The sequence below is a fragment of the Dreissena polymorpha genome, chromosome 3 (genome assembly GCF_020536995.1).
Source record: "Dreissena polymorpha isolate Duluth1 chromosome 3, UMN_Dpol_1.0, whole genome shotgun sequence".
Classification (NCBI taxonomy): Eukaryota; Metazoa; Mollusca; class Bivalvia; order Myida; family Dreissenidae; genus Dreissena; species Dreissena polymorpha.
Window position 1 is genome coordinate 90,652,553 of NC_068357.1, and position 23,439 is coordinate 90,675,991.

Consider the following 23,439-nt stretch of genomic DNA (forward strand, 5'->3'; position numbering starts at 1 on the left):
TATCAGACTGAGTGGTTCCAGATGAGCACCCCACCCTTCCTTGCTCGCATCCGTAAATAGGAATAAAGAAGGTTGTGGAGGAAGAAGGGGTACTCCTGCCAAGAGATTGTCCTCGTCTAGCCACCACTGAAGATGAGGTACTAATTCTGGACAAATTGGAATCTTTGTAAACAGATTGTCCAGAGACCATTTCCAACACGCTGAGAGGTAATGTTGAAGAGGACGAAGGAACAGACGTCCCCACTGCACAAAGTCTGCTACTGAGCTCAGGATACTGTTAAGAGAGAGGAATTCTTGAGCTGTTATATGAGATTGGGACAAAACCCATTTGACTTTCAGCAGAAGGTCTGATATACGTTGACGTAAAACTCTAACCTGATTGACGCGAGTCAAAAAATTCATTCCCACGAAAGTGAAATCTTGAGAAGGAATGAGATCTGACTTGTCTGCATTTAGAAGGAGTCCTAAGGATAGGAGTTCTTTCCAAGAGAATTCTAGGTGATGTAAAAGCAAATGACGATCAAGCTGGTGTAACAACCAATCGTCGAAATATTGGAGAAGAAGAATACCCTGCACCCGGAGGTGTGCTCTTACCGCAGCCATTAGCTTGGTAAAGACTAGTGGAGCCGTTGCCAACCCGAATGGCATCGCTCGGAACTGGTAGACCTGGCCTTGAAAGGCGAATCGCAAGTACTTTCGGAAGTTGGGATGTAAAGGAACATGGAAATATGCATCTTCCAAGTCCAAGGACACCCCCCAATGCAGTTCTGTATGAAGGACGGAGTCTCCATCTTGAAAGTTGGTTTGAGTAGATACATGTTGAAAGCTTTTAAGTCAATTACTGGTCTCCAGGAACCATTTTTCTTTTGAACAAGAAAAAGACGACTGTAAAATCCTGGAGAATATGGATCTTGTACCCTTTCTACTGCCTGTTTTTCCAGAAGAACACGAATGGACTCTGGAATATGAGGATGCGGAGATACCAGTTCTATGGGAACGCGTGAAAGAGGAGGTCTGTTCTCGAATTGAAAAGTCAGGCCTTTTGTAACAAGAGAATGAACCCATGCGTCCGAAGTTATTTGAAGCCAACAATTTGAAAAATGTAGAAGTCTGGCTCCCACTGGTATTTCCGGCATCGGCGGAGATGGCGGTAGAAAGGGTTGTTTCCTAGGGCTGATAAGAAGGAGGCCCGCCCCTGTCGACAGGAGGTTTGGAATTCCTCTTATCTACCTGAGGTTTGTTCTTTTTAGCAGGGTTCCTAAAAGAAGACCTCTGAGAAGATGTTCGGTTAATTGGGTTAGATCTATTAGACCCTGACTGAGAATTCCAGGAAGGTTTCTTAGAGAAAAGATTAGTCCTCTTATCTTTCTTAACTACTGGACCTGCCGGTGGTCTAGAAGCCGGTCGCTTAAAGGCCCCTTGGCGTTGTCCAGAGTTATTTCTTGCCAGAGAAGCATGAAGCTGATCATCTTTATCAGCTGTGAGTGCTTCTTGTATCTTCCCACCAAAAAGAAAACCTGATGAGAGAGGTGCTGCCCTGAGCGAATACAAACCTGGCTCTAACAGAAAATCTTAAGGTAAAGACGAAAGGATAAGATCTCTATGAATCCTTAACATCTCCGACATTGAAGAAGCAGCATTATGTGAAAGGTTCAACGTCGTTCGGGATAAAGGTATCAATAAGTCTTGAAGTTCATCCGGAACCGAATCTGACCAATCACAAACAAGACGCAAGATAGTTGCTAGTATTAAGTCTATTTGGTTTGATAGACCTAACGCTCTTCTCTCTCTTCCTTCACATTGTTCCAAGATGGAATAAGGAACCGAAACCGATTTTGAAGCACTGGGTATGGTAAGCAACAGTTTATTAAAGTCAGGATCCTGAATCGGTAATTTAGAGAAATCTAAACCAGAATTCAGATCAGATACTGGAGGCTTATAGCTTCGAGTACGTTCCTGAGTTTTTGGTTCGGAGAAATCTTTAGGTACTCTCCATATTTCTCCTCGTTTAGGAATCGTGGTATTGAATGATTACTGTGACTGAAACACAGATAAAACTGAAGCACCAATCGGAAGTCGTGTATCAACGTGGGAACTCGCCTTGGTAACACTGTTAGGATCAAATGTACGAACTAACTGCTCAGTGACCGAGATGGTCGAATTAGCAGACACCTCCACAGGTCGTGAACAATACTCTTCGCCAAGAGTCTGGAACATGAGCTCGTATATCTGATGAATGGGTGCTAAATACTGATCAGTATCATTATCTGCATCCAAATCATGCTCACTTTCAACAACGTCTGAGGTGTGCAAAGAATCTCTAGCAATTGTGGAAGGAATTATAGGAGGATTATCCTGCACCAAATGCTGATTCTCCGGTATCGAAGAATAACTATCCGCAAAGTCCACACACTGATAATTAAAGCCGGAAATAGACAGTGAATTATCAGAAGTGATAGGTACATAATTTCCAAAGAAATCTTGAACCCATGTCTCACGCATAGACAGTGTAGCAGCCGGGGGATTCCGACTAGGAATAGTAGTAGATACCCTCGGTGCAGATAAAACAGCTGTTGTGGTGAGATGAACACCAGAATTGAAGGGTTGTGAAATCGGATCAGTCACTGCAACATGTGTTAACATCATACTGGAAACTGGTGCATAGGGTATGGCGACATAACAATCAGAATTAGGATAGTAATGTGACCGGTCATAAAAGTCGGAACGACAATGCTTCAGTGAAGCTTGTCTACGACCTTTATTCCTGTGATGCCGTGATCTAGAACGGCTACGACGGCGAGAGCTAGAACGGCTACGACAGGAATAACGTCTCCTTGAGTATCGTTTCCGTGATGATCGATGATGATCATAACGATGACGTGAATGAGGACTGCTCGATTAATAAGAGCGTGTCCGAGGTCTACGTCTACCTCTATCATCGGAACTAGTCGACGACGAATGTGCATTTGACGACGAAGAAGTTGAATAATCCGATGAAGAAGAACGTCTGTTTCTGATCGTTGACCGGTGACTAGCAACTGTTGACCGGTTAATGATCGGTGCATGTTGACCGGTGTCCGGTCAGTTGACCGGTGACCTGTAGTACTGACTGGTGACCGGTCACCGGACCGGTCATCAGTAACATATGACCGGTGACCGGTAGTTCGCACCCGTGACCGGACCGGTCTCTATTGACCGGGTACCGGTGGGTCTGACCGGTGACCAGTCTCCATTGACTGGTGACCGGTGACCAGTGGGTCTGACCGGTGACCGGACCGGTCTTTGTTGACCGATGACTGTTGGGTCTGACCGGTGCCCGGACCGGTCAATGTTGACCAGTGACTGGTGGGTCTGACCGGTGACCGGACCGGTCTCTGTTGACCGGTGGGTCGGACCGGTCCCCGGTGACCGGTCGTTGTCCGGACCGGTCGGTACCCGGTGACGTACCGGTCATGAAATGACCAGCGTAATCACCGGATAATGACCGTATGGCGGTTGCCAATTGGTCTTGCATTGGTCGATGTCCTTGACCAATGCCATCAGGAAAGACCGGCTGACTGTTGTCGCCATAAGGTCTGATGTTGATCGACTTTCCGATGGTAAAGTACGATCGCCATCCTTCCTGATACCCGGTGACTGATGTTGCAATTGATCATCTGACGTCTGTAAAGTCATCTGGCAAAAACCATCCGTTGATGGTACCTCTAGTCGTTTCCTGCTCAAACATATTCTGCGACGTATTGCTTTCTGCCAAACGTTGTCGTCCCATGAACTGCAAATAGAACATTTCTGGTCAACTGTACACAAAGTGCAAGATAAACAAGTGTTGTGGTTATCCCACGACGCTTTTAAATGACCACAATCGCCACGTAATTGAAAACTCATTCTTATTTCTTAACTAGAAAATAGAAAGAATTAAGGCAAAAAACTATATTTAATGACAATTATGATGAATAACAACCGTTAAACATGTTAAATAAACTGTACAAAATATAGTCAATACTTTTTGACTACCCCACAAAAAGCTCGTGCACGAGCCTGTATAAAAACCCGGCAAAATCTGAAAATAACAATATTTGCAACGAAATTTAAGAGAAAAGATTTCTGAATGTAGCAGAAATGACAAATTAAGTAATATATCAAATCAATGAAAGCAAACACCAATTTCCACAGGAGCAGAAAAATGGCTGTCTGTCTCGGTGTTTATCCAGAAAAGGAAGATGAGTTACGGTTCTTGATTTCCGGTTAGGTTACATTATACTATGTTTAACCTGATCTGTTTTCAGTAGGAGAGGTGGCCGAATTCCGGCACTTTAAGATTTCTGGAGTAGCTAAACCCTTTGAAAAGGTATAGCTTGGGATAGCAGGTATGTATTTAAGATATTAAAACAAATTCAGGTAAGCAAATTTAATTCAATTCAATCTTTTCTTTTAACAGAAGAATGTTATTATCAGGCTTTTTCCGCTCCATTTAGGGAATATGCCACACTGGAATTTTGGGAATTTCGCGTCGTGAAAACCCTCATTTTGGGAAAAAAATTATTCGCAAAATTGGCTCAATTGGGAAAAATTATCGCATGTAAATAGTGTTTCTTATATTTCCAAGAAGCCGTTAACTGGTAAATAACGACTATTTTGATAACTTATTATTAAAATTTTACAAAGTATTATGAACATGTGAGATAAGTGCAGGTTTTTTAATCTGAATTTGGGGAAAGGCCTGGCCTTTTTTGAGGTGAAAAAAATCGTGCGAAGCGCCGATTTTGAGGAAAATGTTTCCTTGTCTTAAATAATCATTAACATATTTTACAGTTTTTTAAACAAATTCAAGGCAACAGATAATTTAATTATGCAACACTTTCTATTTTCTACACTGGATCAGGTTAACTTATATATTTGAAGTTAAAAAAAAATAAAAAATTTTTTTTTTTTTTTTTTTTGGAATTGGGATTTCTTTTTTTCAATTGGGAAAAAACAACCAGATTTGCATTGGGAATGGGGCCGAATTTCGGACCCGTGGCATAGGGCGGAAAAAGCCTGATTATGCTAAAATCTTTATTAAATAATCTCTTTATTTTAGTACTAATTTGTTTTGAAAAAGTGACATTTATTCAGATGAATATATCAGAATGGCTGTGAAACTTACATCATGCACTTAAGTGATCGAAGAAGCAAAATCAACTATTTAGCTATCCTGTATCTGACATGTCAATCAAAGGACTGAGTGGACCCAAAATGGGTATGTATTGCAGTGGTAAACTAGAGTCATCACTGGCAGAGACATAGAGCTTTGACCATCACTGCTGCATTTAAACATTCTAGGTTGAAGTATGACTGCCCTTGACTATGAATCAGGAGAATTTCAGTGTAAATCAAACAAACACTGAAGAAGTCGTTTACAGGATGAGAAACACTAAATGACCCACCAAACAACCAACCAACGGACCAACAAACAGACATACAAACTAACTTGGGACTCCAGTATACCCCTCTTCAAATTAGTTCATAATAATGGCACATGGTAGCATAATACTGACAATATGAGCCACGGTCAGGGAAAACTGGGCTTAATGCATTTGCATAAAGTGTCATTCAATCGGGGTTGACACTTTCAGCTTCAACTGTATTTTTGGCTAAGAAACTCCCTTAAACAAAATTAACAAAAGCGAAAAGTGTCGTCCCTGATTAGCCTGTGCAGACTGCACAGGCTTATCTGGGACACCATTAAACACACATGCATCAAGCCCAGTTTTACCAAAGCAGGACTCATTTAGTCTGCATTTAATACCCACACACCTGCAGGTCCTTTTGTCTGGTGGGCTGATCCAGTAAAGTTGATACAGAAGGTCAGTACCTCCTCCCCCTGTGGCAGTCCCCTCTCCTGCAGCGTGTGTAGCAGCTGACTTAGGGTCAGCTCTGACGGCAGGCTCTTGTCTGAAAATACAGGAGGCCAGGTGTGGATGGTTATATGAGCTGTAGTCTGGGAAAACGGAGCTAAATTCATATGTGTTAACGGGCGAAACTTTCCGCAAAGACTGGATTTCTCTTTTGAAGAAAATTCCTATCATGGACAATTCCATTAAGTGAAAAGAGTAGTCCCCACGAAGCCCCATTTTTCATAGACTTCTTCTCATATATAAGTGAAAACAAGGTGATACTCTGATACATGTTGTTCTCCTTTAAAATACCTATACTTTAAAATCAGTGCCCAAGTGATTATGCCAACAGATAGTCAGGTTCACAATGTCAATAAATTATATTCCGTTCAAAATCATGGTAGATTAGCAAAACTATACATTTTTGGAAAGATTATTACGTGGACAATCTGAAAATCAATGTTTACATTTGCGGTGATACCTGTATGGCCGCCATTTTGGATTTTCAAAATGGCCGCCATTAAAATACATATTTTACTATATTTCTGCCTCTAATAACCCTAAAAACTTTTTAAAATATACTAAACCTATGTTTTCAGGTACAAGGAATCCATTGGTTACATAATCAGACTTCTGACTGTAACAGTTCTTTCTTTTTTCAGGAAATATGCATCCAGGGAGCAGCCATTGATACAAAAAAATGTTAATATTTTATTTAATAAAAATTTTATTGATACAAAATCCTGTCTAATGCCTTCATCTACACAGGCAGTCATATCATTCACATCTACACAGGCAGTCAATAACCAAATATACACAGGCAGTCAATGGCATCAAACATACACGATTACAGAATATGCCATTTAAAGTTCGTCATCACTGTCATCACTGTCCTGTGTTTCGTATCCAACAATATAGTCCGCATCGTTTTCACAGTCCGTTCCACACAAGCAAAGGTCGGTGCAAGTTAAGTCATTTCTTCTGCATGAGCACTGCTGGGTTGAGCAATTGGCTTTGCATTGACATCTGACTAACTCGACAATGGCCTGCGGAGCTGGTAGAATCTTGGTGGTGATAGGGAGTATATGGCCTTTTTCGTCCTGATGGTAGCCATGTTTGAGTGGGTCAAACTGCTGTTGCCACATGACAGTGGCTTGGCACCAAACTCTACTCTGTATTCGCACACGTTCAATGTGCTCCTCAAGTGCACCAGTTGTTGGAGGCAACTTGTTACTTTCTGCCAGATTTTTGCAAAACAGATGCCATCTTAGGTCAGGAATACTTGCAATCTGAATATCCTTTGGGCAATATGCTAAGCATACAAAGCTGGCCAATGTTTCTAATACCTCATGCGTTAGGTCACCATCTTCCGGTAGTTTCATCAGTGCACTGACTACGTCCCTTTCAGCCTTGATGTAGTGTTGAAACCACCTCGTTTTACCCACTCCCGAGAATCGACCAATATTGTCTGCTCCAGTAAACGTGTGGAATATCGGTAATGCTGCTGTCTTTTCTCTTCCTAGCGCTCTCCAGATTGGCCCTACCTACACGGTTCCTGATACCATCGTCATCGATGTGTTTTTGCAGAGCTTGTCATAGGCTGCAATAGCCAGAACCAGGACGTCTGTATCCGGGGTGAAGAAGACTAACTGTGCTTCAGGACAACGTTGTGATGCTGCCGCTGCTAAGCTGATCATCAGTGTGTCAGCTTCCTCATGGTTGTTTGAGTCAAATTGCATGCTCCGATTGCTTCTAGTGTGGCCTGCTGTTGACGTGATGACTAACTTTGGAGAGTTTGCATTGTACTTGAGTGTTGCCTCAGCAAGGTACACTGTTAGATCAGCTTTCGTCTTTTCATGAGATAGGAAGCGACCCATTGGTATATGTTTGATGCTTGTGTCATCTGCAATCTGGTATTGAACAGGGTCTTTGCCATGTCGTCGTTTTTCTCTGGTTTTCTGTTTTAAGGAGTCTGACTTGTACGTGTCGAAGACCAGGATAATCTCATCGGATCCTGCTGTCAAGGTCATGAGGCGGTCATTGAAATGTTTGCCGAGATCTTTGACTGTGATGATTGTCGCTGGTTTCATTGTCATCTTCTGGACTAGCACCATTCTATCAACAACAGCGATTCTCCGACTCGTAGATGGTCCTTGAAATGGAGTTACTGCATCGACAATATCATCAGTCTGTTCTGTTGTTTCTGCTGCTTGAGCATCAGTAGGATTTTCATTCGTTTTGCTTAAGTTCTCGAGGCTATGGATCAGCTTTGATTTATCATTGCATGGAAGGATCGAGCCATCAGGTGCAAACAGTGCTCTGGGGGTAAGAGTGAACTCATAGTTCCCAATCCCATTCTTCTGATCGATGTCACGGTTTGATGTGGCTAGTACCATCAACCGACCGTACAGGTCTTTCGTTTCTTTCAGATCGACTGACTGGTCACGGATCTTGACTGTTTGCTTTAGGTTTCCTTACACGTACATTTTGTTATTCTGCTTCTTGACTGGTGCCCACAAACTGACATCTCCATTAATGCATTCTGCAACGTAATCCTTATAGAGCTTCTGGCCGGTATCATCGATATTCAGAATCTGTGGGACATACTCTTGTGGAACATATGCATGAGCGATGAAGTTGTAGAGCTGGTCACCCTCAGCAGCGAAAGGATTGCCATGACTAAGTATGGCAGCCTTTATACGGTCAACATTTTCATGCTCTTTCCTAACGGCACTTGGTTGTAAATGATGATGCTCTTGTGGCTTTTCGGCAGCAACATCGAATTGCTCTTTGAATTCTCCTGAAAGACGTGCCATCTCTGGTGTGGCCAAGAAGAACCGCTGACGAGCATGGCATTATTGGAAATGCCAATTAACCCAGAGTGGATCTTCATCATCCTGTTGAGTTGTTCACATGCGTGATCTGCTCCAATAGAGACAAATGGGATGACACTCTTGGTGACAGATATGTTTCCGTCTTGAAGTTCACGCCAGGTTTGTGGATGACTTGTCTTCAACTCATGCATGTCTGCGATGTACCGTGGCCAGAGACGCTTGTATTTTATTCGATCCAAGGCGAAGAACAGCTTGCTTAGTGCCTCTCCTGCTTGAAAGTGGAGAACGAGATCTGAGTTCCTGGATTCCTCAACAAAGTACAAGATGGTTTCAACTCGATGGATGTAGTTCATCAAGGACTTGAACATCGCGTTTGTAGATTTCTGTGCTTCCCACGTTTTCAGCTGTTGAATGACATCTTCGTTGGTGAGGGTGTGCAGAAGCTCGTCATTGGCCATAGTCACGGCTCCTGGACTTGTGCTTCTAACAACTGCTGTTTTTGCACAAGCTTCGTGGACCTGATCTGCTGGTTTCAAGCAAATGGATTTAAGGTTGGGCTTCTCTGTGAAGAATTGTTCCAGGACAAGTTCATATAGAGCCATGTAAGTATGGATGTGTGCCCGAAGGGTTCTCTTGTAGTGGGCGCACTTGAGGATCTGTCTGGTTGTGGCAGAGCCGTATACATCAGCCTCAATCCATGCATCGTCTATCCCTGAGTTTTCTATGGAGGTTCCTAGAGCTCTCAGCGCAGCCATCACAGTTTGTAACTCACCCAGTCTGGGGACAACTCCTCCTTTCAGATCAAGTCTTGCATCCAGCAACTGCACTGCCTTCTCGTACAAGGCCATGTCGAATGTAATCACTGTTGGGAATTCTTCACCAACGACCAGCGTCTTCAATTCTGACGCTTGCAGGATCACAGTCAGCATCGTAGACCACTCGTGTGCAACTTCTGGCAGCAGTGGTAGTGCACCAACTTGGGTGAGAGATTGACCAACCGACACTAGCGATTTGAATCCTGCCCAACCTGGGAATTGGCTCCGTTCTCCATTCTCCTTTGCTCTAGAAAGAGCAGAAGCTATGACCCAACCTAGGGTGGTCAGTTCATATGATGCAGGAACACCTGTGTTGTCGACCACAAACTTGTTCGCTCTCCTGTCTGGCCCAGGCTTTGGTTTGCTGCATGGCTTGATGGGAACATGATACGGAAGAACCGATAGGTTCTTTGCCTCACGAGGTTCCAGGCTGGGTGCAATGGTTTCTCCAGTAGCATTTGCCTTTTGATACACAGCTGTGATTGTCCCATGTGTGGTTCCTTTCCCATCAGCTGTGTCCTCTGCAAAGTCAGTGTTGTCAATAGCAAAGAACACAAACGACCCTTTCTTGAGGAACGGTGGTACATACAGGCCATTGAACTCTCTTGTATTTTCTACAACAGCATTGGCAATTGATGTTTCCAGGAGCAGGGCACGGCTATAAGGTACACAATAGTCATGTGCGTGAAGGAGGTGCACCAACTTCTTGTTTCTGGTGTCATGGTGAACATTAAGTGCCAACCCTAGAACCTGTGGATTTTCTCGTACAGACTGTGTCCGGAATGTGGCCAGTGCATGCTTGGGTTTGTGTTGTACCTGCCTTCGGGTCTTGAAAGCATACATTATGTTCTGACTTATGGTCAGAGCTGATCGGTCGACTGTCCTGCTCCTCATCTCTGTCTGTAGCTCTTCTGCGGGCCCTACCAAAATCCATCGTATCAGGCTGTACAAATCATTTGGAACATCTTCTTTTGTGCTTGTTACTGTGACTGTATCGATCTGTTTCTTCTCCTCGATGGAGTCTGTAATGCGTCTGCGTATTAGGTTAGCTGTTTTGTAGAGCATCTTTGTGTTATCCATTTCACGTGCATGGTCTTTCATCATAGACGTGTTGACCATATCTTCCTCGCAGGCTTCAGGTCAATAAAGTACAGAAGGCTTCTGTCTGTTTTTCTGTCTCACAGACTTTACACTTGGCAATTCTGAGAGGACCTTGTCCTTCAGCCATTGTCGTGTCAACGTCGGTGTGTGCTTCTCTGCCTCATCACTACCTCCCAGCATCGAGATGTATGTTGTCTCAATGACATAAATGGGAAGATACGCTTTGTTTTGAGTTTCAATGTCCACAATATTGATCAACTCAATCAAGCATGCCATTTGCATTGGTAGGTCTGCCCTCGTGGGCCTGGCTTGGTTTCTGGCATCATCCCTGTGGACACGAAACACATGATTCGTCCAGCACATCTTGTGGTATCTCACATCGATTGCATGGGCATCAGTTGGTGCGACTGCATTATTTAACCTTGTCATCAGCACTGGGTCTTGTGTAATTTGCATCGCATTCTTAAGTTCATTCCCAGCGTTTTCGGTTCGGACAGTGAAGAGACTCTGGCCGTCATCCACTTGACAGAAGAAACATCTATCTTTCGACAAAGGTGCTGTTGCAGATCGTGTGAATGTCGTTGATGTGGTTGGTGTGTTTGCTTCCATTTCTGAGTTTGTTCTCTTATGGCCACGTTTTTTGACAGCATAAATTCCTGTGGACATGGAATGTTCAAAGCGTTCCCTGGCCCGCTGCAAGGATATCTCATTAGTGGCGCAAGAATAGCAGCTTCGATGCCACATTGCTCTAGCTTCGAGCATCGTTTGTTTTGTGCAGTCCTGGAGACGTCTTTAAAGGGAAACATATTCTCCATCCTGTACGCTGGCTCTGTCGGCCACTATGTCCAGTAACTTCTGATACGATTCTGTCCTGGGATTTAGAACAACTGTCCCTTTGTTATTGTTTTTCTCCTGGCAAATGGTGCACAGTTTCCAGTATGTAGACTCCTTGGACGTGCCCAAAGACAACGTGCTTCCATCAGGATCTTCACTTATGATGAGCTATGCACTTACAATACAAAAGAAAAAACCCCACTATATACACCTCCACCAAGTAGATAATGTAAAATAAATACTGTAATGTAACTAACACGTGAGCAGTGTATGTACTTTTATGACGGGCAAATGAAATGACTTAATTAAAATATGAAAACAATATTTTGATTGGCCAGCTTGTATATATACTTAGGTAATATAATTAGCATAGAGTACGTAGGTTTATTATATATGTACTCTATGCTTGTTAGTTTCACTCAATGTAAATATCTCTGTCATCTACGGTTTTTACTTGTAATATCTCTGCACTGTTGCGCTCTCATCCTCACAGAGTAGTAATAGTAATAGACTCATCCTCATAACATATAGGTAAGAAAGCGAATGCATAGAGAAAGGGTGAAATATACCAATATATATATTCAATATACATATATATAATATATATACTCAATATACCAAAATATTAACATTTTTTGTAACAATGGCTGCTCCCTGGATGCATATTTCCTGAAAAAAGAAAGAACTGTTACAGTCAGAAGTCTGATTATGTAACCAATGGATTCCTTGTACCTGAAAACATAGGTTTAGTATATTTTAAAAAGTTTTTAGGGTTATTAGAGGCAGAAATAGAGTAAAATATGTATTTTTACGGCAGCCATTTTGAAAATCCAAAATGGCGGCCATACAGGTATCACAGCAAATGTAAACATTGATTTTCAAATTGCCTATGTAATAATCTTTCCAAAAATGTATAGTTTTGCTAATCTACCATTTTTCTGAACGGAAAAACATAGTGAACCAGACTAAGAGCAGAATGTTAAAAGTTTTGGTGGAACAAAAGGCTTTGTCTGCCTAACCAGCAGCCTGTTAAATGAGCGGCACTCTGAGAAAACAAGGCTTAATGCATGTGCCTTAAGTGTTGTCCCAGATTAACTTTTGCAGGCTTATCAGGGACAATACTTTCCGCTTTCATGGCATTTTTTGTAATTGATCTCTTCTAAACAAAAGCCCAGTCTAAGCGGAAAGTGTTGTACCTGATAAGCCAATGTGGACTGCTAAGGCTGATCTGGGAAGACTCTATGCACATGCCTTAACCCTTTCAGTGCGGGAACCGAATTTTGAAGGCCTTTGCAAACAGTTTGGTTCCGGATGAGACGCCACAGAACGCTGTGTCTCATCAGGATCCAAATTGTTTGCTATTCGGATAGTATTCTTTGAAAAAAATCAAAGAAAATGCTAATTTTAGAAATTCAGCAGACGACATTTTAGCAGAAGACAAATTTCCCAGCATTCAAAGGGTTAAGCCCCATTTTCCCAGAGTGCGGCTCAATTATAAGGAAGCCAATGTCTTTATGAATAAAACCTGTTGCAAACATAGAAACAAACTTCTTCAATTTAACAAGAATGTTAGTTGAACTGAAAGACTCTCCTAGATGCTACTTTTAAAACTTGTCTTCCGTCAAACGTAGGCCAAAACTTAAATCTAATTCATAGTAGAAGATGCTCTAATGAAGTGATGTTTGTACATCACTATAACTGTCAATTTTGTGCCTTTAATACCCCCTGCATACCATTAGGTCATCTTTAAGACATAATTTCTCAACAATGCAAGCTTTCTAGCATTATAGTAAAGATATGCAGTGGATTAATTTTAACATGAACATTTGATTTGGCAACAACTGTGAAATTATAAAAGCAGCAATCATGGTTCTTATGTACTGCACTTCCCTCACTGAGAACTACCAACACATAAAGTTGGAAGTTGATAATATAATAACAATGTCCCCCTATATGACGTTTGACCTTGTAGGATGACCTTGACCTTGACCCTTCACCACTCAAAATGTGCAGCTCCATGAGATACACATGCATTTGAAATATAAAATTGCTAGCTTCAATATTGCAGAAGTGACATTACATGAGCAATTTTGACCCATTTATTTGACCTTGAAGTATGACCTTGACCTTTCACCACTCAAAATGTGCAGCTCCATGAGATACACATGCATGCCAAATATCAAGTTGCTATCTTCAATATTGCAAAAGTATTCATAAAATAAGCGATTTGGGCCACATATATTTGACCTCTGACCTTGAAGGATGACCTTGACCTTGACCTTTCACCACTCAAAATGTGCAGCTCCATGAGATACACATGCATGCCAAATATCAAGTTGCTATCTTCAATATTGCAAAAGTACTCATAAAATGAGCGATTTTGGCCACATATATTTGACATCTGACCTTGAAGGATGACCTTGACCTTTCACCACTCAAAATGTGCAGCTCCATGATATACACATGCATGCGAAATATCAAGTTGCTATCTTGAATATTGAAATACTGCAAAAGTGTACATTAAATGAGCGATTTTGACCCATATATTTGACCTTTGACCTTGAAGGATGACCTTGACCTTGACTTTTCACCACTCAAAATGTGCAGCTCCATGAGATACATATGCATGCCAAATATCAAGTTGCTATCTTCAATATTGCAAAAGTTATTGCAAATGTTAAAGTTGGCGCAAACCAACCAACCCACCAACAGACCAACCAACAGACCAACAGACAGGGCAAAAACAATATGTCCCCCACTACTATAGTGGGGGACATAAAAACTGATGAAGGGTATTCACTGAACCCCAGAAACCAATAGCAACCTACTTGTGATGTGTTTGTGTACGAGACACAGGCTGGGAAGGGGCACCTTGTTGGCGGTGGTCTCGTTCCTACCCCGTCTAGTGGGTGGTCGGGGTGGCAGGGAGGCCTTGGCTAGTACACTGCTGCTGGTCGGGTTGTTGCTGCTTTCTGACTTCTCACCTTCATCTGATTAGAATGTTAATTTTTATGTTACTGATGCTTAAAAGAGGCCTGTGACATAAAGAAAATTCCGGGACGACACATTCCACCTTGACTGGCTTTTCATGTAGGAGAGACTTTCTTTTAACGTCAACAACCATAAAAGTGGAAAGTATTGTCCCTTATAAGACTGTGCATACTGCACAGGCTAATCTTGCACCATACTTTACACCCATGCATTAAGCTCCATTTTCCAGGAGCATGGCTCAAATTTATCTGTAACTGATGCTTAAAGTGGCCCATGATATGCCTTTTTTTAAAGTTTAAAATAGGGAAAGATACTAATAAGGAGTAGAAAGTTCATCAGATAGCAAAATATTATATTCGGAATAATAATAATTTTGGGGATAATTCTTCAATCGGCAAGAGTTAAAGGTTATATAGATAATCAACAAACATATAATTTAGTTGCAAATTAACTGAGCGTTCACACTGTGTAACTAAAAAAGAGACCTAGTATATTCCCTACCAGTCTTACCGAGTGCCATGGTCTCTATCACATATACCATCTCCAGGCCAATCTCAACAGTGCTTGGTTCTCATTGGACTTGTCTGAGAAAACTGGCCTTTATGCATGTGAATAAAGTGTTGTGCCAGATAAACTTATCAGGTACAACATTTTCCTCTATAATGGAATTTTGTGTGCAAAAGAAACGTGGCTCAAATACCTAAAAGTGACCGTACCTGTCTTACAGAGTGTCATGGTCTCTATAACAGCTACCATCTCCAGACCTATATCAACTATGTGCCAATTCTCTTTAGAGTGAATTGAGAAAATGGGACTAAATGAATGTGCTTAAAGTATTTCCCAGATTAGCCTGTGCAGTCCACACAGGCTAATCAGGGACAACACTTCGCTTTACAGGAATTTTGTGTACAAAAGAAGCTCAACAATATAAAAGTGATCTTACCTGTCTTATCCAGGGCCATGGTCTCTATAACATCTACCATCTGGAGGCCGATCTCAACCTGGTGACCGTTCTCCTTGGACTCGTCAGACTTCTTGCTGTTCTGTGCCTCAAACAACTGGGCTGCTAGGCTGGGGCTGTCTGCTTGAATAGACAAAGAATCGTGTACACAAACTAACAGGAACAGAGGCCATAATGTGAAAAATACAACGACTATCTAGGTTAGATTGAACAATTTTCATCCAATGAATGTTTTTTTATACAGTCTTTGATGGCTGTTTAACTTACATGCTTTGAACTAAAAATGTATTACCATGTTTGATTAATATCAACAAAGTGACTTAAATTTGTTGTTTTCTCAACCTAGAGGTTGAAAACCAACAGCAAGCAAAGGTTAGAATTTCTACTACTTCATTGTTAGTTTCACTACATAGAAGACCCCTGGTCCTGATTTCTAATACTCTTTAGTCTGGGTCTGGAATAAGTGTGCAAACATTAAATTGTTAAATATTAAACATTTCAAATTGCATGTTTGCATACAATGTCAATTTTTTAAGTGAAATAGATTTTATTGACAATTATTTTGTACAACACATCAAGTTTAAGACAACTACATGCATAAAGGGATTAAGCCTGTTATTTAAAAAAAATATTTTTAGAGACTGGGCCAGTTAACCAGACCAATCCGCTCACCTGAGACTTTACTGGTGAGTTCACCAATGGTCATGTGCAGGTTTGCCCGCATGGTTCTGAAGCGTCGCCCGGCACCAAACTGCGGGTGCTGCAGGAAGCCCTGCGCCGCCACGGCGTGGATCTGGTAGTGGGCGGGCGCCGCATGGAACGCCACCAGGATGGTCTCGTCCTCTAGTAGCACCTGCAGGAACAGGCGCCGCGTGTACCCGGAGAGAGAGCACACGCCCACACCTGCGTCAGACAAGGGGAAAGGTTAGAAGCATCTATAAGCAACATAATACGACTGGGCCAATAAAAGGTTCAGTTTGGGTATGGGCAACATAATGTGCTACTAAATGTAGTTGTAAGATTCAGGTTAGAAGCATCTAGAAGCATCATTGAGCCGCATTCAGGGAAAACTGGGCTTAAAGCATGTGCGTTAAGTGTAGTCCCAGATAAGCCAATGCAGTCTGCACAGGCAAATCTTTGATGAAACTTTTCGCTTTTATGAAATTTCATGTTTACAGGAAGTATTTTCTAAACAAAAATCAAGTTTGACGGAAATAGCCTTCCCTGATAAGCCTGTGTGGACTGCACAGGTTAATCTTTGACGACCCTTTACGCATGTAAATTAATCCCAGTCTTCACAGAACCTGGCTCCATTATACTGCCGGGTTCAGAATCTGTTCAGTTTGAGTACAGGCAACATAATTTATTACAAGCAAAATGTTATTTTTACACTCCTTCATGCTATTTAGCATTTATAAGGATCAAACTGTTTTTAATTTCCTTGCACATAAAAAGTACAAAACCCATGCAACTCTTAATTAAATCTGACCCCAAATGTAGACATCTAGATTCTCTCAGATGTGCTATGCTTCTTGATCAGCCACAAGAGGTAAGAATTGCAAACTGTGCACTGATGAATAATAAATGAGACAAGTGTTTGGTTCTGTCATCAAAACTGCAACAAATTGCACATTATTAAATTTACAGTCTTCCATTATCATAATGTCCTTTTTACAGCACATTATTGATGACACAACTCAAAAGTAGGCAAAAGTGAGAATGCATAATGTTAACAAGAGCACCGCATAACAGGTGCCACGCTTGGCTACGGGTGCAGTTTTTCAGTTTTGAATAAATTAAAGCTTGTCAGAATTTTTTATAAGGTCACAGTGACCTTGACCTTTGAACTAGTGACCCAAAAATGGGTGTGGCGTGTAGAACTCATCAAGGTGCATCTACATATGAAGTTTCAAAGTTGTAGGTGGAAGCAATTTGATTTTAGAGCCAATGTTCAAAACCTTAACAAAATGTTAAGGTTTTAGCATGACGCGGACGTGGGACGACACGCCGAGCTGGCTATGACAATACCTCGGGTTTTCTCCGAAAACACCGAGCTAAAAAGAACAGACAATACATTACCAGCTTTGTTTGAAGTGCTCTGTCCCTTGATGATATCACACAGAACCTTTGCAAACAGCATCTGGTTGGGTATGTGGCACGAAATAACCTTGCGGAAAAACATGACAGCAGCTGTCTCTATACTTGCTCTCTCATCTGTGGAAATCAGCTGCTGTAACAATGGAATAAATTAAGAGTTGTATATACTTTCTATGAAATCACTGTAGTGTGCACATTGTATTTTTAGATTTATACACTCTAACATAGTATATTTAATTTTCATATTAAATTATATTTTTAAAACATAAACGTAAGTTCTTTCTTTTTTGTTGATTTCTGTGGATAATCAAATTTTTATTTAACAAGTGTTTATAGTGCTTACAATTCACAGAAAAAAAAACACATTTTGCATTTATTTTATGCTTAAGTACAATAAAGAAACAACAAGAGCACTAGCATGACGGTTGCCAACGCTCGGCTGTGGGTGCAGTTTTGAATAAATAAAATCTTGTCAGATTTTTTTTTTTTTTTAGAGGTCACAGTGACCTTGACCTTTGACATAGTGACCCAAAAATTGGTGTGGCATGTAGAACTCATCAAGGTGCAGCTACATATGAAGTTTCAATATTGTAGGTGGAAGTACTTTCATTTTATAACCAATGTTCAAAGGTTAACAAAATGTTAAGGTTTAAGCACGACGCGGACAGCGGACGACACAAGGAGCTGGCTATGACAATACCTCAGGTTTTCTCTGAAAACAGCCGAGCTAAACATACGTAAAAAGAGCCCAAATGTCATACATTGTGTATCATGATGTCATCAAAAAGTGTGTAAAATGACGGCATAAATGTGTCAAACCTAATTTTTCATATATTTGGTGGGGAAAAGTGTCATAATGTGTGAGTTTTTGAAGCTAAACCATACTTTTGTTGATATTTTTAATAGATTTATGGCAAACACAAGCATTGATATTTGTCATGAAAAGTAACTGACACTTGTAAACTGATGTTAATATAAAATGTTTCAATTTCTTGTATTATTTTTCTTGCATTGAAAAATCTATTTTTAAAAATCCCTGATATCAAATTTTATTTCACCTATTATTATATATTGCACTGAAAAGCTTATAATTTAAGTTTTCTCCTTGAACAGCTCATTCAGGAATCCTACTTCTAATATTCCAGTAAACCCAAATGTGTATAATCCAATCTACACAATCAGCACTCTGGGATTACTGAGCTTAAAGCATGTGCGTCAAGTGTCCTCCCAGATCAGCCTGAGCAATCTGCACTGGCTAATCAGGGATTACACTTTTCACTTTTATGATATTTTATTTGTTTAAAAGAAAGTGTCTTCTAAGCAAAAATCCATTTTACGCAGAAAGTGTCGTCCCTGATAAGCTTGTGCAGACTGCACAGGCTAATCTGGGACGACACTTAATGCACATGCATTAAGCCCATTTTCTGAGAATGAGGCTCATGTACATATGACTCATACCTCAAACTTCTGTGGCAGTGAGGACCCAGCCATGGGTCCGTGGTGTAGAGGCGTGTTGCAGAGCATGGTGAGTAGGACCGGCCAGAAGATGTTACCGTCCGCCCCTCCCAGCCAGTCCTTCATGCTGGGCATGCATGTGATCTCCGAGAAGAAGTTGAGAACAGCCGAAACCATGTCTGCTGTCACCGTCAAGCCTGCTGGGACAGAGTTTGAGCGTGAAGTGACGTCCAAGATTGGTCTGTGCAGGCCCCACAGGATAATCAGGGACAAAACTTTAAGCTTAATGGAATTTTTCATTAAAAGTCGACCTCAGAGGACAAGTTGAGGACGGCTGACACCATGCCACTGTCAGCCGTTGTCTGCAATTGACTGTCATTCTTAAGTGACCGATAGGTCAGTTTTGACTGCATGTTTATGAGAATGGATGTATTGGTGGGACAGACCATGTGAGCACAGTGGTGTGATTTAACAAGAGATTGCCAAGCAATATTGTCCCCTACCGGTGAAACTCCACCATTGTCAGTAAAAAAAAAAAAATATTTTTTAAATATTTGTTGCCATAGCAACCAGAAGTCTTGACGTAGGAACGACATGAAATGACGTGTATACTCTCCATATTGCCATCTATCCATTTTTCAAGTTTCATGAAAAAATATGAATAACTTTTAAAGTTATCGCAGGATCCAGAGAAGTGTGACGGACTGACAGACTGACACATGGAGAGCAAACCATAAGTCCCCTCCGGTTTCACCGGTAGGGGAAAAAAAACACCTTTCGAAACCTAAACGCAGATTTCGAAACCTAAACGCGGACCCTAAGTTCAAGATCAAGGTCACAGGGGTAAAAAATTTTGTGCGTATGGAAAGGCCTTGTCCATATACACATGCATACCAAATATGAAGGTTATATCTCAAGGGACATAGAAGTTATGAGCATTTTTCGAAACCTAAACGCAAAGTGTGACGGAAAGACGGACATACAGGCAGATGGACAGACAGACGGACAGACAGACAGTCCGATCACTATATGCCCCCTTTTCTTCCAAAGGGGGCATAACAAGAGATGTGTTTGTCAGAAACACAATGCCCCCTTTTGTGCCGCTTTGAAGCCATATTTGACCTTTGACCTTGAAGGATGACCTAGACCTTGCACCACTCAAAATGTGCAGCTCCATGAGGTACACATGCATGCCAAATATTAAGTTGCTATCTTCCATATTGCAAAAGTTATGACCAAGGTTAAAGTTTAGTGACAGACACACAGAATGACAGACAGACAGGCGAAAACAATATACCCCGGATCGAATACCCCGGATCATTCGATCCGGGGGCATAAAAAAGAAACCAAATTTGATATTATTTGTACAAACTTTAAAAACAATATCTATTACAAGTTTATATATAACAAATTAAATTGAAATAAGAAGTAAAAGAAAAACAGAAATCTTTGTTTAACAAATACACATGCCCTTTGTTGGTTCCTCTCAATGTTAGGGGAAGATTAAAATGCATGAAAAGGCAATAAGTATCAAATAGTTGTGGCCAGCAGTGTTGCTGCTTGACAAAACGGCAAAACCTATTTAACCTGCCACCTATATATGATTTGAATTAATCTAAGACTTAACATTTTCTGGCTCAGAAGCTGAGTGAAAATGGCTATATGCAACCAGCATAAAACAAGAACTGGTTTTATGCTGTTTGCAACTCATCAGTTTCTTAGGGTTGGAAATGATGCGTTGACAATTTGCATCTCGTAAGAAAGATCTTAAATTTAATTAGATTTGTTTTTCTTAGCAACTACAAACGTGCCAAAAATCATATCTGATTGGTAAAGATTTAAGAGAAAACAGAAGACTTCAGTCTGAGTCACATGATTACTAAAGTTCTTATTAGGTGCTCAACGTAAAAAATGTTGTAACTATTGCATGGGAAAACAAAACAAGGGACAAAATTGTCACAAAACCAGGTTTTCATTGTGAAAAAAAATCTGATAAAGGGAGACAACTCAAACTGAACTTTTGAAATGAACAAACAAAATTAACCCCCTTTGTAAGTTTGTTTTAAAATAAATCTATTTTTAGTCGTGGCGACCTTGACATTGGAGATATTGACGTGATTCTTTCGTGCGACACACCGTCCCATGATGGTGAACAAATGTGCCAAATGATTTTAAAATCTCATAATGAATGACATAGATATAGCCCAGACAAGCGTATTTATGGCTATTTTTTACCTTTGAACTCAAAGTGTGACCTTGACCTTGGAGATATTGACGTAATTTTTTCGCGCGACACACCGTCTAATGATGGTTAACAAATGTGCCAAATGATTTTAAAATCTCACAATGAACGACAAAGTTATGGCCCGGACAAGCTTGTTCCGCCCGCCCGCCAGCCCGCCAGCCAGCCAGCCAGCCAGCCAGCCAGCCCGCCCGCATTCGCCAATCTAATAACCAGTTTTTTCCTTCGGAAAACCTGGTTAACAAAAGAATGCAAAATGAAACAAAGCACTTACTGTTCATGCTGCTGGAGGCATGAGTGCTGTCCCCTGACGTGGTCCCACTGAGACTCTTGCTCGAGTCTGAGATCCCTTCCGGCTGAGACCATGAGTCGGAGAAGTTGGAGATCAACCGATTGCAGAACTCAAATAGGCCCTGTGCCAACACCGCCGGGAAACCAGACTCCAGGAGCTGCCTGTTGGCCAGCGTAGACTGACAGGCCAGCGCTAGGGTCTGTAAGTGGGTCTCATCCAGACTCATGTGCTGGAAATCCTGCAGAATTAACGGACCGGTTTGATCGTCAGTGTCGTGTTCGTGGAGTTCCACCTCACTATTGCCGTTTAGAACGCGGACACTGTTGGCTTCTTTTGAATCGTCCGTCATCATGTCATGGTACTGACCAGAATCCTTGCGGTCGTCCGAAATGGAGGCGGAGAGTCCGAACTCTGGTGTGATAACGATCCCGAGCCATTCCATGATGCGGGTGAAGGCATCCGGGCAGATGTGACATACGGCGCACAGCACGTAGTCCACAGCTCTCTTCAGGTGGGACTCTGGGCCCAGCACGCAGGACCACTCATATAGGGAGCTGAAATGAATTCATATCAGGCTAGAGTCAAGCTTTCTTATTAGATTCAAATTCTAGAGGTTTCATTTCCAACCCTAAGATATTGACGTGCAGCGTACAGCATACAACAATAACAGACTGCGCGTTACTTGCAGGCTGTTCTTGATTTATGCCAATTGCATATAGCCATTTTCTTCTTTACAGGCCAAGCACACAGGACCATTCATACAGGGAGTTGAAATATATTCATTCTGGGAAAACTGTGCTTAATGCATGTTCGTGAAGTGTTGTCCTAGATTACCGTAATTACTTTAAGTGTTTGGACATTAAATTTTCGGATTCCCACATTTTTAGCCAAAAAATTATTTTTATGACTCTAAATCTTTGGACATTTTATTTTAAAAGCTATTTTACTAGAATTCAGCCCTTATCGGTTGAAACTTCATTCATGCATTTTTACAACTGAATTAAGGTCATAAAACCTGGCATACAAATGCCTTAAAGTGATGGACCATTACAATTGTTTGTAACTATGTAAACTGGTAATAGACAATGGTTTCACACAACAGCTTTAAGTTAAACATACATAATTTATACTATAAGGGGTTGTTTTTTTACAAGCACATGCTTTTTATACGTTGAAACCATTGACCTTATAGACATTTCATACCCATATCCACTCATCATTGCAATATTTTTAATGATTAATTTTCGAACCTCTTTATTTTGTCTCTATATTTTCGGACACATTTAAAAAAAAAAAATGTGGATCTAAATTTTCAGACACAAATACAATTAATTATTTTGAAGTGACCGAAAACTTAAAAGTAATTATGTCAGCCCGTACAGTCTGAATAGGCTTATCAGGAAATGAACTTCCCCTTAGAATGAATAAGTAAGTGACTTCCTTTAAACAAAAAATGTTAAAAGTGCAAATTGTTGTTACTAATAAGAATGAGTACAGGCTTAATTGGGACCACACTTTACACACATGCATTAGGCCCCGTTTTCCCAGAATGAGGCTTATTTAGGACTTAAGTTATGCTGATTAATGTTCACTGAATGCAGTGTGTACACAACTTTTTGTAATAGTTAAATCATGAAAATCATCATTTTGACCAAGCAAGTAATAATGCTTTTAGAATCCCTATACTTATTATAATAAGGCACTTAACAGCCAGGTTCAACATTTCGTTATGCAGAGCAAACCGCCTTATTTTCATTTTCATGACTGGTAATGTAAAGAACAAATTGCTAAACTTTTGTGTAATTTTACCACGGTTCAAATTTAAACTAGTTTGCAATAGCTTCTTTATGATTTGAGCACTGAAGGCAATATACACAACACATGAATAATAAAAAGTTGCTTAGGTGTTTTTTTCATTGAATAAGTGATAATTTATCACAC

The 23,439-nt window shown here is 41.0% G+C and overlaps 1 protein-coding gene across 1 annotated transcript in view; it reads right to left on the bottom strand.

Annotated features, from left to right (window-relative positions):
• LOC127875263 (baculoviral IAP repeat-containing protein 6-like) overlaps positions 1–23,439 on the bottom strand; it is a 148,633-nt gene that overhangs the window by 23,603 nt on the left and 101,591 nt on the right. The window contains exons 47-53 of the mRNA XM_052420211.1: positions 21,481–22,052; positions 18,968–19,161; positions 17,492–17,642; positions 16,085–16,315; positions 15,395–15,535; positions 14,289–14,450; positions 5,797–5,934 (exon numbers count right to left, since the gene is read on the bottom strand). Coding sequence (XP_052276171.1) covers positions 5,797–5,934; positions 14,289–14,450; positions 15,395–15,535; positions 16,085–16,315; positions 17,492–17,642; positions 18,968–19,161; positions 21,481–22,052 — 1,589 coding nt within the window. The remainder of the gene's footprint in view (positions 1–5,796; positions 5,935–14,288; positions 14,451–15,394; positions 15,536–16,084; positions 16,316–17,491; positions 17,643–18,967; positions 19,162–21,480; positions 22,053–23,439) is intronic.